Here is an 18,465-nt window from a genome sequence, read left to right as displayed (position 1 = left end):
ACGTTTTCTGAAGTTTTCATGAACTCTAACAAGCATGTCCACTGGTATTCTGCCAATTTCAGCTTCAATATTGTTCCTTAGGTCTTCCAAGGTGTTGGGACGGTTGATATACACCTTAGACTTCAGGTAACCCCAAAGGAAAAAATCACATGGGGCTAAATCTGGTAAGCGTGCTGGCCAGTTCACATCTCCCCTCAAAGAGATAAGCCGTCCAGGAAACATTTGCCTCAAACAATTCATGGTAACCCTCGCTGTGTGTGCAGTGGCACCATCCGGTTGGAACCATGTATCCTCTAGTTCCATTGCCTCAAGAGCCGGCTGAAAATAATCCTGTATCATAGACAAGTACCGTTCGGAGTTCACAGTTATGGCACGACCATTATCCTGAAAAAAGTAAGGACCAATGATGCCTACTCGTGATATGGCGCACCACACAGTGACGCGGTCCGAATGCAGAGGTCTCTCGTGAACTTCTCTGGGGTTTGTTTCACTCCAGTAACGCATATTTTGTTTGTTTACACACCCACTGAGGTGAAAATGTGCCTCATCAGAAAAAAACACAATTGCGTCACGGGGTATCGTTGCTAACATGTCTTCACAAGAGGTCCGCCGTGTCAAATAGTCCCATGCTGACAAATGTTGGACCACGCACATTTTATACGGGTGAAAATTCAGTTCATCATGAAGAATCCGGTGGAGAGAACGTCTTGAAATGCCAAGAGCAAATGATTGCTTCCGAGCAGAGCGTTTCGGAGATTGCAGTACTGCTGCTCTAACTCTCTCGATGTTTTGTGGTGTTGTAATCCTTCTCTCAGGTCCCCTTCGTACACATGACACATTCCCTGCTGTTCTGAATGCATTCACCCAATTTACAATTGATTGCCGTCCAGGAACACGTCCACGTGGAGGAACAGCGAATTGTAAACGAAAAGCACGCTGCACTGCAATGATCGAGTGGGCATTTGAAAAATACACTTCAACACAAAATGACCTCTCCTCACGTGTCCACTGCATGATGGCAACTGAAAGGCAGAGGAATACAAATCTCCCATCAGCCACTGTAAGCCACACCCACTCTCCCCTCTCTTCGACCGACAGTGCCGCCACAGCATGCAGTGCAAAAAAGCAAATTACCGCGCTCCACCCTGTATATAAATATATATATATATATATATATATATATATATATAATAATTTTACTTATTTATATAGCGCCAACATATTCCGCAGCGCTTTACAAATTATAGAGGGGACTTGTACAGACAATAGACACTACATCATAACAGAAATACAGTTCAAAATAGATACCAAGAGGAATGAGGGCCCTGCTCGCAAGCTTACAAACTATGAGGAAAAGGGGAGACACGAGAGGTGGATGGTATATATATTGTAGCGTGGCTAAAGGATGTCTAATCGATGGGAGATATGTGTCTTATAGATGGCTTGTTGCTGTGATGTAACCATGGCTACCTATATGTGTTTCAGGACCTGTGGTGATGTCACAACCACATGTCTGGTCATGTGATGGGTTCTGGGTGTGGTTAGACATATAAAAGAAAGCCTAATGCTTAACACAGGTAGGTATGTGTGGAGGTGAAACCCTCCTGAGTGTGTTACGGCTTCAGGACTGAGCCGGATGAACTGGACACTTGTTTTTCTTTACCTGAACCAAAGGCTATTTGTTTTCTGTTGTTTGCCACATGGTTTATGAAGCAATAAACCCAGTGAACTTTAAAGGAACACGTCTCCTGAGTGTCAGCCGTCGCAGCTGAGTGAGTGAAATCCCTACAATTGGTGGAGAATGCGGGCAGCGTTCCCAGCGGAGACGTGAGTTTATTTTGAATGTCCTGGGTCAAGGCTGTTGCAAGCCAGCAAGCATTGCCGGAGAAAATGGAGGACCTGCTGAAACAATTGGTCCAGATGCAGTCACAGCAGGAGAAAAGGCAGCAAGAGACCAACAGGCTGTTGATGCAGCAGATACAACAGAGCCAGCAGGAGCAACGGCAGCAGATGCAACAAAGCCAGCAGGAGCAACGGCAGCAGTTACAACAGAGCCAGCAGCAGATGCAGCAGAGCCAGCAGGAGCATCAGCAGCAGATGCAGCTTCTGGCAACTGCCATCCAGGGAAAGGCGAGCGCCCCAACCCCAGGTTTGGCTGATGACACCCACGTCCGGAAAACGGTAAGACGCGCATTGCAGAAAATGACTCCCGGGGATGATGTTGAGGCCTTCCTGACGGTGTTTGAGAGGGTCGCTGAGAGGGAAAAACTTCCGCCAGAGCAGTGGGCAGAGGTACTTGCGCCATACCTGACGGGAGAACCCCAGAAGGCGTACTATGATTTGACCTTGCAGGATGCCAAAGAGTATCACAAATTGAAAGCCGAGATTCTCGCACGTTTGGGGGTGACACTGACTGTCAGGGCACAGCGAGTTCACTCCTGGGGCTATCACCGGGACAAACCACCTCGTTCCCAAATGTTTGATCTATTGCACCTGGTCCAGAAATGGCTGCAGCCAGAGTCCTCTGCGCCTGCACAGATGGTAGAACGGGTGATGATGGATCGGTTTGTCCATTCCCTCCCGAGGCCTATACAGTCTTGGGTTGCCCAGGGTGATCCCCAGAATGCCGACGAGCTGATCGGACTGGTTGAGAGATACCAAGGGTTGGAAGGCTCCTTCGGGAGGCAGCCCATGCCGTACTGGGGATCCCAGAAGGCAGCTGAGTCCCAAAAAGGGGTGGTGCGTCCAAGGTCACAAAGGGCGGGGGAGGTGGTGCCCAAGTTCCCCACGGGTGATATTATTTGTTGGAGGTGCCACAAGCCAGGACATATAGCTGCCCGTTGTTCCCAAACCACTGAGCAGATGGACTGCAGCATGGGACGCCGTTGTTCATACTATGCGTATCCAGCTTGCAGTGTGAACTCTCCGCCCAACGAGGGACCTCAAGCATGTCCCGTGAAGGTGAACGGTCAAGCAGTAACGGCACTGTTAGACTCGGGGAGCCTAGTGACCCTGGTGAGGGCCACTTTTCCTCTCCACCTGCTCCCGGGAAAGAAGGTCGGAGTGCGGTGCATACATGGTGATGCAAAGGACTACCCTGTGGCCAGTGTGAACATTGAAACGACATGTGGCACGGAGTCCCACATAGTCGGCGTCGTTCAGGACTTGTTGCACCCTATAATTATTGGCCGGGATTTCTGTTTGTTTTGGGATTTGTGGGGGAAAGGTTCTGAGCTCCCTAGCAAGAGTAGGGAACCAGTGAACCCGGGAAGGGTGGTGCCACACCCAGAGTCAGACAGGTTTCCTTTTTGTGTCCTGGCTGGAGATGAGGAGGAAGTGTCCCCTGCATCTGACATTCTGGAGTTAGAGGTATCCGGTGAAAATTTTGGGACTGCCCAACATAGGGACCCCACTCTGAGGGAAGCCTTTAATAATGTCACAGTTATTGACGGGGTGGTACAGGAGCCGGGGGCAGACACAAGATTTCCCCATTTTCTAATGAGCAGGGAGTTGTTGTACCGGGTCACGAAAATAAGGGAGGAGTTGGTAGAGCAGTTGGTAGTGCCGGGTCCATATAGACAGAAGGTGTTGGACATGGCCCATTCACACATCTTGGGTGGACACCTAGGGGTGGAAAAAACGCAGGAACGGGTTGTGCAGAGGTTCTATTGGCCTGGGTGCCACCGGGAAATAGTGAACTATTGCAGGTCCTGCCCTACATGTCAGCTAACTGCTCCCACTCCTCATTTCCGGAACCCCCTTGTGCCACTGCCCATTATTGAGGTGCCATTCGAGAGAATTGCCATGGACTTGGTCGGTCCCTTAGTTAAATCAGCCCGGGGCCATCAGTATATATTAGTCATCCTGGACTACGCCACACGCTATCCTGAAGCAATTCCCTTGAGAAATTCTTCTTCAAAGAGTATAGCTCGCGAGTTGGTCCATGTCTTTTCCCGGACAGGTCTGCCGAAGGAGATCCTGACTGACCAGGGGACTCCTTTCATGAGCAAGGTGATGAGGGAACTATGCAAAGCCCTGAAAATCTCCCAGTTGAGGACCTCGGTGTACCATCCCCAGTCAGATGGCCTTGTTGAGAGATTTAACAAGACACTGAAGAGCATGCTGAGAAAAGCTATAGAGAAAGACGGTAGAGACTGGGATTGTCTCTTACCCTATTTGATGTTTTCCATTCGTGAAGTTCCACAGGCCTCCACAGGTTTCTCACCGTTTGAGCTTCTGTATGGCCGACATCCACGAGGACTCCTGGATATAGCCAAGGAAACCTGGGAAGCCGAAGTTACGCCCCACAGAAGCGTCATTGAACATGTGGCCCTGATGCAGCAGAGGATTGCAAAGGTGATGCCTATCGTGAAAGAACACCTTCTCCAAGCACAAGAAGCTCAGGCCAGGGTCTACAACCGGTCTGCAAGAGTGAGGCAATTCAATCCGGGAGACCGAGTTCTTGTGTTAGTTCCGACAGTGGAAAGCAAGTTCTTGGCCAAATGGCAAGGGCCATATGAGGTTGTCGAGAAACTTGGTGAAGTAAACTATAAAATTCACCAACCAGGAAGACAGAAACCATTCCAAGTATACCATGTCAACCTTATCAAGCCGTGGCAAGATAGAGAGCCGACAGTAACTCCATCGTTGTTAAGCAACCCAGAAGATGAGGTTGGAGCGGTTACTATAGCGGAGACGCTATCGGAGTCCCAGAAACAGCAATGCCGGGAGTTACTCCAGAAAAACAGGGACCTGTTTTCCGAGTTGCCTGGGTACACGAAGGTCATAGAGCATGAGGTCCTGACAGAGCCCCATGTGCGCGTGAACGTGAAGCCCTATAGAATTCCTGAGGCCCGTCGAGAAATAGTCTCCAAGGAAGTGGAGCGTATGTTGAAGCTTGGAGTCATTGAGGAATCCAAGAGCGGTTGGTCGAGCCCAATTGTCCTGGTCCCAAAACCTGATGGGGAGTGGAGATTTTGCAACGACTATAGGAAGTTGAATGAGGTCTCCAAGTTCGACGCATATCCCATGCCCCGAGTTGATGAGCTCATCGAAAGGCTTGGGCCCGCCAGGTACATAACCACCTTGGATTTGACGAAGGGGTATTGGCAGATCCCCATGGCACAGGAAGCCAAGGAGAAGACGGCGTTTTCTACACCAGATGGATGCTTCCAGTATGTCCGGATGCCATTTGGCCTACAGGGAGCTCCGGCCACCTTCCAAAGGGCTATGGATAGAGTCCTTGCACCCCACAAGGCATACGCTGCTGCGTACCTAGATGATATCGTCATCTTTAGCCCGGACTGGGAGAGTCATCTGGAGAAAGTCCAAGCGGTGTTTGATGCTATAAGAGAGGCCGGATTTACAATAAACCCGAAGAAGTGTGCATTGGGTAAAGAAGAAGCTAAGTACCTTGGATACATAGTGGGTCATGGAGAAATAAAACCCCAAATCAGTAAAGTGGAGGCAATTCAAACATGGCCAAAACCAGTTTCCAAGAAGCAAGTTAAAGCATTCCTGGGAATCGTGGGATATTACAGGAGGTTCATCCCAAACTTCGCCACAATGGCGGCGCCTCTGACTGACCTGCTAAAAGGGACAAAATCAGTAATGGTTAAGTGGTCCGAAGAAACAGATTCAGCCTTCCAAGAAATGAAAGAGGCTTTATGTAAGCAACCCGTTCTGATGGCCCCAAACTTCAAGAAAGAGTTTATTCTTCAGACAGATGCCTCAGATGTTGGGGTGGGAGCAGTCCTTTCCCAAGAACTACATGGAGAGGAGCATCCTGTTCTCTATCTGAGTAGGAAGCTGTCCTCGTCTGAAAAGAACTACTCAGTCGTTGAAAAGGAGTGCTTGGCCATAAAATGGGCAGTCGACACATTACGGTACTATTTGCTGGGACGTAAATTTAGACTGATATCCGACCATGCCCCACTTAGGTGGATGAGGGAAACGAAGGGTAGAAATGCTAGGGTCACCCGTTGGTTCTTAGCCCTGCAGGACTTCTGTTTCCATGTGGAACATAGGGCCGGAAAGCTGCACGGTAATGCTGATGCCCTGTCAAGAATCCCTTGTCTAGTGGGAGAAAGTGCCAAGCCCCACGGCTTTAGGCAGAGGGGGGAGGTATGTAGCGTGGCTAAAGGATGTCTAATCGATGGGAGATATGTGTCTTATAGATGGCTTGTTGCTGTGATGTAACCATGGCTACCTATATGTGTTTCAGGACCTGTGGTGATGTCACAACCACATGTCTGGTCATGTGATGGGTTCTGGGTGTGGTTAGACATATAAAAGAAAGCCTAATGCTTAACACAGGTAGGTATGTGTGGAGGTGAAACCCTCCTGAGTGTGTTACGGCTTCAGGACTGAGCCGGATGAACTGGACACTTGTTTTTCTTTACCTGAACCAAAGGCTATTTGTTTTCTGTTGTTTGCCACATGGTTTATGAAGCAATAAACCCAGTGAACTTTAAAGGAACACGTCTCCTGAGTGTCAGCCGTCGCAGCTGAGTGAGTGAAATCCCTACAATATATATATAGGGATGTGGGTCTGAAATAAACTTCACAGCTTTTTTCACCTTCATTATCCATTGGAGTGCTGCCTTCCGTTTTTTGTTTGGTATATATATATATATATATATATATATATATATATATATATATAGCAAAGCTTCTCTAATACATTACAATGTTAAAAATAGACAGCACATAGATGACAATGCACGTTACACATAGATTTTACAGATTCATAGACTTGTATGAGTAATTTTGATCAATGACTTGGGTCAAAAACAGAAAAGACTCTAGTATTTTGTTGCTTCCCACTTGGTCTGCAAAAAAACAAGACCAGCCCCGTAGACTATAATGGGTACAGGTTCTATCTATGAAAAACATGCATCTGAATGAGGCCTAAAACAGGAGTGGATTTTCAGCTGGCCTCAGATAGAGATAATCAATGACATAAGCATCAAGTTTCAGCTGTTCTTATCGGCCTGTAAATATTTTTTTTTTTTTGCAAATTCTATAAGTTGTGTAAGACAATTTGGAATTTTTCACATGGCCATTATTTTTTTTCCATGATACATTAGGTAACTTCTGTTAGACATGAAAAAGGTATTTGTTTATGTTCTCTAGGTTATGTTTATGAAAGGAGAAATTCAGAGTCTTCTACCCCATGCACTCTGGGGGTGCTCTCCTAGCTGACTCTCCTTCTGGCACTTTCTGAAAATATGTTGATGTAATAGCTAGTTGTAAGACATCTACTCACTATGTTTTAGGACTATGATACCGTGACCATTCATTATCTCATATGTGTCAGATAGAAACAACATATGCATTTAACTTCCATCCACAAAAGCTTATTTACTCTGTATAAAGTAGTATGTTAACATGATCATTATTACTTTTGTGGCTCTGGATTATCAGATTGTTTGATACTGTGACAGCAGACATTTTTGTGGGGGCAGGGTCTTCTTCTGGCTCTCCCCCCCGCATCTCTGCTTCTTGTACAGATGATTCAGTGACCTACCTTTTTAAAATTCCACACCGCCATCATTGTGCGAGTTGGCTTGTGTGCAGGACTTCGATAAAATGGTGGCGGAGGCGATCGAGATTTTGGCTCAGTGTAAAATTTACTGAGCCAAAATCTTGATCGCCTCTGGAGCCATTTTATTGCAGTCCTGAACACCGGACACCAACTCACGCTGCGTATGCACTGTCCGCACAATGGATGGCGCAGAATTTTAAAAAGCAGGCAGGTCACTGAATAATCAGTGACTTGTAAAAGAACCAGAAGAGGTTGGTGGGGGGAGGGAGAACCAGGAGACCCTGCCCCAATATCCTGCTCTCCAAATCTCCAAAGCACATAATTTTATGAAAACTTCACAAGGTGAGTATTCATCAGCCACTAAGCTGATCCCTTTACACCAGGTATCAGATTGATCAGCATCACAGCGTCATTATGGCCATACCTTTAGATTATAAGACGAAATCCTGCTGACAGGTTCTCTTTAAAGGGGATATAACAACTGTTTGACATTTAACCCCTTTCCGACATCGGGCGTAAGCATGCTAATGTCGGACTCCCCCTGTTTGTTGCGGGCTCTGTCGTTGAGCCCGCATCTTTCTGGGCACTTGACAGCTGATATATACAGCTGACATGTGCCCGCAGCAGCCGCAGGTGGAATTGCAATCCACCTGCAGCTGTTAACTAGTTAACCCCTTTCTGCCATTAGACGTACTATTGCGTCCATGTGGGGTGGGCTTTACTTCCCAAGGACGCAATAGTACGTCATATGCGATCGGCAGCGCTCACGGGGGGAGCGCCGCCGATCGCGGCCGGGTGTCAGCTGTTTATCGCAGCTGACATCCGGCACTATGTGCCAGGAGCGGTCACGGACCGCCCCCGGCACATTAACCCCCGGCACACCGCGATCAAAGATGATCGCGATGTGCCGGCGGTACAGGGAAGCACCGCGCAGGGAGGGGGCTCCCTGCGGGCTTCCCTGAGCCCCCCGCAGCAACGCGATGTGATCGCGTTGCTGCGAGGGTCTCACCTCCCTCCCTGCTCCCTCCAGCCCCGGATCCAAGATGGCCGCGGATCCGGGTCCTGCAGGGAGGGAGGTGGCTTCACAGAGCCTGCTCAGAGCAGGCACTGTGAAGCAGCCTGCACTCCTATCAGATCAGTGATCTGACAGAGTGCTGTGCAAACGGTCAGATCACTGATCTGTGATGTCCCCCCCTGGGACAAAGTAAAAAAGTAAAAAAAAAAATTTCAAATGTGTAAAAAAAAATAAAAAAAAATATTCCAAAATAATGGAAAAAAAAATAAAAATATTATTCCCATAAATACATTTCTTTATCTAAATAAAAAAAACAAAACAATAAAAGTACACATATTTAGTATCGCCGCGTCCGTAACGGCCCGACCTATAAAACTGGCCCACTAGTTAACCCCTTCAGTAAACACCGTAAGAAAAAAAAAAAAAAAACGAGGCAAAAAACAACGCTTGATAATCATACCGCCGAACAAAAAGTGGAATAACACGCGATCAAAAAGACAGATATAACTAACCATGGTACCGCTGAAAACGTCATCTTGTCCCGCAAAAAACGAGCCGCCATACAGCATCATCAGCAAAAAAATAAAAAAGTTATAGTCCTGAGAATAAAGCGATGCAAAAATAATTATTTTTTCTATAAAATAGTTTTTATCGTATAAAAGCGCCAAAACATAAAAAAATGATATAAATGAGGTGTCGCTGTAATCGTACTGACCCGAAGAATAAAACTGCTTCATCAATTTTACCAAACGCGGAACGGTATAAACGCCTCCCCCAAAAGAAATTCATGAATAGCTGGTTTTTGGTCATTCTGCCTCACAAAAATCGGAATAAAAAGCGATCAAAAAATGTGACGTGCCCGAAAATGTTACCAATAAAAACATCAACTCGTCCCGCAAAAACCAAGACCTCACATGACTCTGTGGACCAGAATATAGAAAAATTATAGCTCTCAAAATGTGGTAACGCAAAAAATATTTTTTGCAATAAAAAGCGTCTTTCAGTGTGTGACGGCTGCCAATCATAAAAATCCGCTAAAAAACCCGCTATAAAAGTAAATCAAACCCCCCTTCATCACCCCCTTAGTTAGGGAAAAATTAAAAAAATGTATTTATTTCCATTTTCCCATTAGGGCTAGGGTTAGAGTTAGGGCTAGGGTTAGGGCTAGGGTTAGGGCTAGGGTTAGGGCTAGGGTTAGGGCTAGGGTTAGGGCTAGGGTTAGGGCTAGGGTTAGGGCTAGGGTTAGGGTTAGGGCTAGGGTTAGGGCTAGGGTTAGGGCTAAGGTTAGGGCTAGGGTTAGGGCTAGGGTTAGGGTTAGGGCTAGGGTTAGGGCTAGGGTTAGGGTTAGGGCTAGGGTTAGGGCTAGGGCTAGGGTTAGGGTTAGGGCTAGGGTTAGGGCTAGGGTTAGGGCTAGGGCTACAGTTTGGGTTGGGGCTAAAGTTACAGTTAGGGTTTAGATTACATTTACGGTTGGGAATAGGGTTGGGATTAGGGTTAGGGGTGTGTCAGGGTTAGAGGTGTGGTTAGGGTTACTGTTGGGATTAGGGTTAGGGATGTGTTTGGATTAGGGTTTCAGTTATAATTGGGGGGTTTCCACTGTTTAGGCACATCAGGGGCTCTCCAAACGCGACATGGCGTCCGATCTCAATTCCAGCCAATTCTGCGTTGAAAAAGTAAAACAGTGCTTCTTCCCTTCCGAGCTCTCCCGTGTGCCCAAGCAGGGGTTTACCCCAACATATGGGGTATCAGCGTACTCAGGACAAATAGGATAACAACTTTTGGGGTCCAATTTCTCCTGCTACCCTTGGGAAAATACAAAACTCGGGGCTAAAACATATTTTTTGTGGGAAAAAAAAAGATTTTTTATTTTCACGGCTCTGCGTTATAAACTGTAGTGAAACACTTGGGGGTTCAAAGTTCTCACAACACATCTAGATTAGTTCCCTGGGGGGTCTAGTTTCCAATATGGGGTCACTTGTGGGGGGTTTCTACTGTTTAGGTACATTAGGGGTTCTGCAAACGCAATGTGACGTCTGCAGACCATTCCATCTAAGTCTGCATTCCAAATGGCGCTCCTTCCCTTCCGAGCTCTGCCATGCGCTCAAACGTTGGTTTCCCCCAACATACGGGGTATCAGCGTACTCAGGACAAATTGGACAACAACTTTTGGGGTCGAATTTCTCCTCTTACCCTCGGGAAAATACAAAACTGGGGGCTAAAAAATAATTTTGGGGGGAAAGATTTTTTTTTTTAATTTTCACGGCTCTGCGTTACAAACTGTAGTGAAACACTTGGGGGTTCAAAGCTATCACAACACATCTAGATGAGTTCCTTAGGGGGTCTAGTTTCCAAAATGGTGTCACTTGTGGGAGGTTTCTACTGTTTAGGTACATTAGGGGCTCTGCAAATGCAATGTGACACCTGCAGACCATTCCATCTAAGTCCTCATTCCAAATGGAGCTCCTTCCCTTCCGAGCCCTCCCATGCGCCCAAACAGTGGTTCCCCCCCACATATGGGGTATCAGCGCACTCAGGACAAATTGGACAACAAATTGTGGGGTCGAATTTCTCCTTTTACCCTCGGAAAAATACAAAACTGGGGGCTAAAAAATAATTTTTGTGGGAAAAAATTTTTGTTTTATTTTTACGGCTCTCCATTATAAACTTCTGTGAAGCCCTTGGTGGGTCAAAGCGCTCAGCACACATCTAGATAAGTTCCTAAGGGGGTCTACTTTCCAAAATGGTGTCACTTGTGGGGGGTTTCTACTGTTTAGGTACATTAGGGGCTCTGCAAACGCAATGTGACACCTGCAGACCATTCCATCTAAGTCTGCATTCAAATGGCACTCCTTCCCTTCTGAGCCCTCCCATGTGCCCAAACAGTGGTTCCCCCCACATATGGTGTATCATCGCACTCAGGACAAATTGGGCAACAAATTTTGGGGTCCAATTTCTCCTGCTACCCTCAGGAAAATACAAAACTGGGGGCTAAAAAAATAATTTTTGTGGGAAAAAAATTTTGTTTTATTTTTACGGCTCTGCATTATAAACTTCTGTGAAGCACTTGGTGGGTCAAAGTGCTCACCACACCTCTAGATAAGTTCCTTAGGGGGTCTACTTTCCAAAATGGTGTCATTTGTGGGGGGTTTCAATGTTTAGGCACATCAGTGGCTCTTCAAACGCAACATGGCGTCCCATCTCAATTCCTGTCAATTTTGCTTTGAAAAGTCAAACGGCGCTCCTTCCCTTCCGAGCTCTCCCATCCACCCAAACAGTGGTTTACCCCCACATATGGGGTATCCGCGTACTCAGGACAAATTGTACAACAACTTTTGGGGTCCAATTTCTTCTCTTACCCTTGGGAAAATAAAAAATTGGGGGCAAAAAGATAATTTTTGTGAAAAAATATGATTTTTTATTTTTACGGTTCTACATTATAAACTTCTGTGAAGCACTTGGTGGGTCAAAGTGCTCACCACACCTCTAGATAAGTTCCTTAGGGGGTCTACTTTCCAAAATGGTGTCACTTGTGGGGGGTTTCAATGTTTAGGCACATCAGTGGCTCTTCAAACGCAACATGACGTCCCATCTCAATTCCTGTCAATTTTGCATTGAAAAGTCAAACGGCGCTCCTTCCCTTCCGAGCTCTCCCATCCGCCCAAACAGTGGTTTGCCCCCACATATGGGCTATCAGCGTACTCAGGACAAATTGTACAACAACTTTTGGGGTCCAATTTCTTCTCTTACCCTTGGGAAAATAAAAAATTGGGGGCGAAAAGATAATTTTTGTGAAAAAATATGTTTTTTTATTTTTACGGTTCTACATTATAAACTTCTGTGAAGCACTTGTTGGGTCAAAGTGCTCACCACACCTCTAGATAAGTTCCTTAGGGGGTCTACTTTCCAAAATGGTGTCACTTGTGGGGGGTTTCAATGTTTAGCCACATCAGGGGCTCTCCAAACGAAACATGGCGTCCCATCTCAATTCCAGTCAATTTTGCATTGAAAAGTCAAATGGCACTCCTTCGCTTCCGAGCTCTGCCATGCGCCCAAACAGTGGTTTACCCCCACATGTGGGGTATTGGCATACTCAGGACAAATTGTACAACAATGTTTGGGGTCCATTTTCTCCTGTTACCCTTGGTAAAATAAAACAAATTGGAGCTGAACTACATTTTTTGTGAAAAAAAGTTAAATGTTCATTTTTATTTAAACATTCAAAAAATTCCTGTGAAGCACCAGAAGGGTTAATAAACTTCTTGAATATGGTTTTGAGCACCTTGAGGGGTGTAGTTTTTAGAATGGTGTCACACTTGGGTATTTTCTATCATATAGACCCCTCAAAATGACTTCAAATGAGATGTGGTCCCTAAAATAAAATGGTGTTGTAGAAATGAGAAATTGCTGGTCAACTTTTAACCCTTATAACTCCCTAACAAAAAAAAATTTTGGTTCCAAAATTGTGCTGATGTAAAGTAGACATGTGGGAAATGTTACTTATTAAGTATTTTGTGTGACATATCTCTGTGATTTAATTGCATAAAAATTCAAAGTTGGAAAATTGCGAAATTTTCATAATTTTCGCCAAATTTCCGTTTTTTTCACAAATAAACGCAGGTACTATCAAATAATTTTTACCATTGTCATGAAGTACAATATGTCACGAGAAAACAATGTCAGAATCACCAGGATCCATTGAAGCGTTCCAGAGTTATAACCTCATAAAGGGACAGTGGTCAGAATTGTAAAAATTGGCCCGGTCATTAACGTGCAAACCACCCTTAATAATAATAATAATAATCTTTATTTTTATATAGCGCTAACATATTCCGCAGCGCTTTACATTTTGCACACATTATCATCACTGTCCCCGATAGGGCTCACAATCTACCCTTGGGGGTAAAGGGGTTAAATGCCACTGTCAATTTCTGAAAGTGGCATTTAATTTGCGCTTACCAGAAGTGCGTTTTAAATCTCGCCCATCGGTGACCCCGTCACATGATCACGGGTCACCGATGGGTCTCCAGCAGACCTCTATGTTTGTCATTGCCAGACTGCTAAGAGCGCCGAACACCGATCAGCGCTCATAGCAAGTTAGCATTTCTGCTACACACAGGTGATCTGATCATCACCTGTGTGTAACAGAGGAGATCAAAGTCGTGCAGCTTCTAGTTTCCCATGGAAAAAGTAAAAAAAAAAAAGTTTAAAAATGTATAAAAAAATACAAAAGTACAACAATACAAAAAATACAAAACTCCTCTTTCACCCCATTCAAAATAAAACAATAACAAAAATCAAATATACACATATTGCTAACGAAGTGTTTAGAAACACCTGATCTATCAATATAAAAAAAGAATAAATCCAATCGCTAAACAACGCAACGAGAAAAAAATTCAAAATTTCAGAATTACGTTTTTTTTGATCGCCGCTACATTTCAATAGAATGCAATTACGGGAATTCAAAAGATCAAATCTTCACCAAAATGGTATTAATAAAAACAGCAGCTCGACAAGCAGAAAATAAGCCCTCAGCCCCAGATCACAATAAATGGAGACGCTACAGGTCTCAGGAAATGGAGCCATTTTTTCCTTTTTTGCCAAACTTTGAATTTTTTTTCACCGTTTAAGTAAAAAAAGAACCTAGACATATTTGGTGTCTATGAACTCATAATAACCTGGAGAATCATAATGGCAGGTCAGTTTTAGCATTTAGTGAAAATGTTAAAAAAACACAAAAAACCCACAACTGTGGAATTGCACTTTTTTTGCAATTTCGCCGCACTTGGAATTTTTTTCCCGTTTTCCAGTACATGATATCATAAAGTCAGTGATGTTGTTCAAAAGTACAACTTGTGCCGCAAAAAACAAGCCCTCACAATGGTCATATTGTTTGAAAAAATAAAAAAGTTATGGCTCTGGGAAGAAGGGGAGCAAAAATCGAAAACGCAAAAACAAAAAAACCTCTGGTCGTGAAGATGTTAACAGCTGAACCCAAGTAGAAATAGATTAATTTTTTCGAATTTGTTTTTATTTCTGAATGTATATTCAATTTTCTTTATATGTTCATAGGAGCTGTAATCTTGCCCAAGCTTCTGTTAACAGCAGACACACAAACCACTGGAAAAAATAGACTGTGGATAACTCATTGACTTCTATGAAAGAATATACTAGGCATGCAAAGGTCATAATGCAGGGAGGGGAAGGTGAGCTGTAGCCATCACATATTGTGATCAGAATAACCCTGTATTATCTATGTATATGCGCTACCAAGTCTACTATTTCATATCATTTACATCCCATCAAACTTCCTAAATTCCACAGGCTTGATGGAACAGCTACAGCGGCATACCTATAGTAGATGTTCCAGCAGAGGCTGAATGTAAACGGTTTATGGAGCAGAACACTTACCGGTCCAACTCACTGTGTAGTGGCCACCACTAGGTACTGCAGATCAGCTGCTATTAACATGGTGGGATGAATAGGAGTTTATTTGCAGACATGGCAGCAGCCACTAACCAGCTTGACGAACTAGTGGTGTTCTGTTTCATATACTGTTTACATCAGGTTACTGAGAGAGCTGATAACATCTGAACGATGAGGACCAACACGGTTCTGATGTTAATAACCTATCCCAGTAATAGGTCATCATGAGTATCATAGAAGTGGAAAACCGATTTACCGTAATTGTTATATTAATTGGGAAAATGAGTGTTGCATAATTTAAAAAATGTTTGACGTGTTTCCTTATATCCTGCTATTTTTTCAGTTGAAAGTGCTGAGTTACAATGTTCTGCTTCTGAAGCTGGACCATCATATGAATCATTGCAGAGTGTGTTTAATACGAACTCATTTCGTCCAACCTTCAATTACAGCCGTCCAACTAGTGTGAACATCTCCTTCACAATCTATGCAGTGCTTGGAGTGGTAAGAATTCTTGTATGTACGTTCTAGTATTTAAAAGAAACCTGCCACCAATTTTATTAGAAATATGTTAAAAGGTAGGACATAAAAAAAATGCACGGTGAAGGTCAGAGAATGGTCAGAAATAATGAGGCACAACAGCTACACACTGACACAAATGGTAAAAAATGATGCACAGGTACAAAGGAAGGAAATTTGAAAAAATATACCGTATATACAGTACAGACCAAAAGTTTGGACACACCTTCTCATTTAAAGATTTTTCTGTATTTTCATGACTATCAAAATTGTACATTCACACTGAAGGCATCAAAACTATGAATTAACACATGTGGAATAATATACTTAACAAAAAAGTGTGAAACAACAGAAATTATGTTTTATATTCTAGGTTCTTCAAAGTAGCCACCTTTTGCTTTGATGACTGCTTTGCACACTCTTGGCATTCTCTTGATGAGCTTCAAGAGGTAGTCACCGGGAATGGTCTTCCAACAATCTTGAAGGAGTTCCCAGAGATGCTTAGCACTTGTTGGCCCTTTTGCCTTCACTCTGCGGTCTAGCTCACCCTAAACCATCTCGGTTGGGTTCAGGTCTGGTCACTGTGAAGGCCAGGTCATCTAGCGTAACACCCCATCAATCTCCTTCTTGGCCATTTAGCCCATACACAGCCTGGAGGTGTGTTTGAGGTCATTGTCCTGTTGAAAAATAAATGATGGTCCAACTAAACGCAAACCGGATGGAATAGCATGCCGCTGTAAGAAGCTGTGGTAGCCATGCTGGTTCAGTATGCCTTCAATTTTGAAGAAATCCCCAACAGTGTCACCAGCAAAGCACCCCCACACCATCACACCTCCTCCTCCATGCTTCACGGTGGGAACCAGGCATGTAGCGTCCATCCGTTCACCTTTTCTGCATCGCACAAAGACATGGTGGTTGGAACCAAAGATCTTACATTTGGACTCATCAGACCAAAGCACAGATTTCCACTGGTCTAATGTCCATTCCTTGTGTTCTTTAGCCCAAACAAGTCTCTTCTGCTTGTTACCTGTCACGATCCAGGTTTGGATCTGTGGCAGATCTGGTTTCCTTCAGATTAAAACCTTTTTTCCTTTCAGGTCATCGGGGGTTAATGCAGTTTTTCCCCGGTGGCCGCTGGTGTAATTGCATTGCAGCTTGCTCTGCTGTTGTGGGTGGTGACCACTCCCACCTTCCTTTAAAAGGTCACCTGGTGCATCAGCTGAAGTTTGGTTATACAGGTCCTATGGATACCAACCTTGCTGAAATAGGAGCTTGCTGAGTGCTGTTGTTCTACAGCTGAATACTTATTCCTTGTGCCTTACTCTGCTGTGCGGTGCATTGCAGCAGAGAAAGCTAAGTGTGGTGTTATTGTTTCTTTGTCCCTTTGTTGTTTGTAACTTTCCCAGTGTTGTATTAGTGCAGCGGTGGGACCAGTGCTCTCACCTGCCAGTTCCCTACATAGGGATTAGAGCAGGGCAAGTGAGGGACTAGGCATCCTGGTCGGCGATAGGTTGAAATAACCCATATAGGGACGGTAGCAAGATCAGGGCACAGCCTCAGGTTAGTGCAGGAGGTGCCCATTCCCCCGTTCCCCACCGACAGGGCCCACCGTTGTTAAAGTGTACCCTTGTGTGTACCGCCGTTTTGTGACCGACCACCCACCAGGTCGTGTCACACCAGGACAGTCACAGCATGACATTACTTGTCCTTAGCAGTGGTTTCCTAGCAGCTGTTTTACCATGAAGGCCTGCTGCACAAAGTCTCCTCTTAACAGTTGTTGTAGAGATGTGTCTGCTGCTAGAACTCTGTGTGGCATTGACCTGGTCTCTAATCTGAGCTGCTGTTAACCTGCGATTTCTGAAGCTGGTGACTTGGATAAACTTATCCTCAGAAGCAGAGGTGACTCTTGGTCTTCCTTTCCTGGGGCGGTCCTCATGTGAGCCAGTTTCTTTGTAGCGCTTGATGGTTTTTGCCACTGCACTTGGGGACACATTCAAAGTTTTCCCAATTTTTAGGACTGACTGACCTTCATTTCTTAAAGTAATGATGGCCACTCGTTTTTCTTTACTTTACAGTCTGTTCAGTAGGTCTATCAGCTGTGTATCCACCCGACTTCTGCACACCACAACTGATGGTCCCAACACCATTTATAAGGCAAGAAATCCCACTTATTAAACCTGGCAGGGCACACCTGTGAAGTGAAAACCATTCCCGGTGACTACCTCTTGAAACTCATCAAGAGAATGCCAAGAGTGTGCAAAGCAGTCATCAAAGCAAAAGGTGGCTACTTTGAAGAACCTAGAATATAAGACATATTTTCAGTTGTTTCACACTTTTTTGTTAAGTACCGTATATAATTCCACATGTGTTAATTCATAGTTTTGATAAAAAGTAATTTTTGTGCTATGTAGAGCGGAAACAACCACCTCTTGTTTCTTCTTTTTCAACCTATTTCTATATTTCTTCACTTTAGAATGAAAAAACTCAGATCCTAACTACCTTTCTTTGGCTACGGCTGGTAAGTTGCCATAATCATTCTAATTTACCGTAGATATATTAGTTATTACATGTTTTATGAGATTAGTAATCTGGTGGTCCCGTTTACAAAACACAATAGTAATTGGAAGCTCCCACTCATGGAATTACACATGGGAGGTAAACCCACTTTAGGATGTTTGGAGGAGCACGTATTTGGTTTCAATCTAAAAAATATATATTGATATGTAAGGGGTAACAAGGACTGTTGTGTGCCCTAAACCTGTCCCGGTTAAGTATTAATGTTGTACATATTATTATTCATATTTGTGTGACTTGTATTTGTACACATGTATAGTATTCTAGCTGCTGCTGCACAATGTATATTGTTGCATTATGGGGAAAGTACAGTTTTCACGTCCGTCCACTAGATGGGGGCACAATAGTACACTAGCACACAGTGGTGTAAATAGTTAATTATAGGAGG

At 44.4% G+C, this 18,465-nt stretch overlaps 1 protein-coding gene across 1 annotated transcript in view; it reads left to right on the top strand.

The window, feature by feature from the left end:
- LOC138637777 (5-hydroxytryptamine receptor 3A-like) overlaps positions 1-18,465 on the top strand; it is an 82,366-nt gene that overhangs the window by 38,982 nt on the left and 24,919 nt on the right. Inside the window, exons 2-3 of the mRNA XM_069726697.1 lie at positions 15,331-15,488; positions 17,977-18,021. Coding sequence (XP_069582798.1) covers positions 15,331-15,488; positions 17,977-18,021 — 203 coding nt within the window. The remainder of the gene's footprint in view (positions 1-15,330; positions 15,489-17,976; positions 18,022-18,465) is intronic.

The sequence above is a fragment of the Ranitomeya imitator genome, chromosome 5 (assembly GCF_032444005.1).
Source record: "Ranitomeya imitator isolate aRanImi1 chromosome 5, aRanImi1.pri, whole genome shotgun sequence".
NCBI classification, from domain to species: Eukaryota; Metazoa; Chordata; class Amphibia; order Anura; family Dendrobatidae; genus Ranitomeya; species Ranitomeya imitator.
This window is presented reverse-complemented; position numbering and strand designations above follow the sequence as displayed.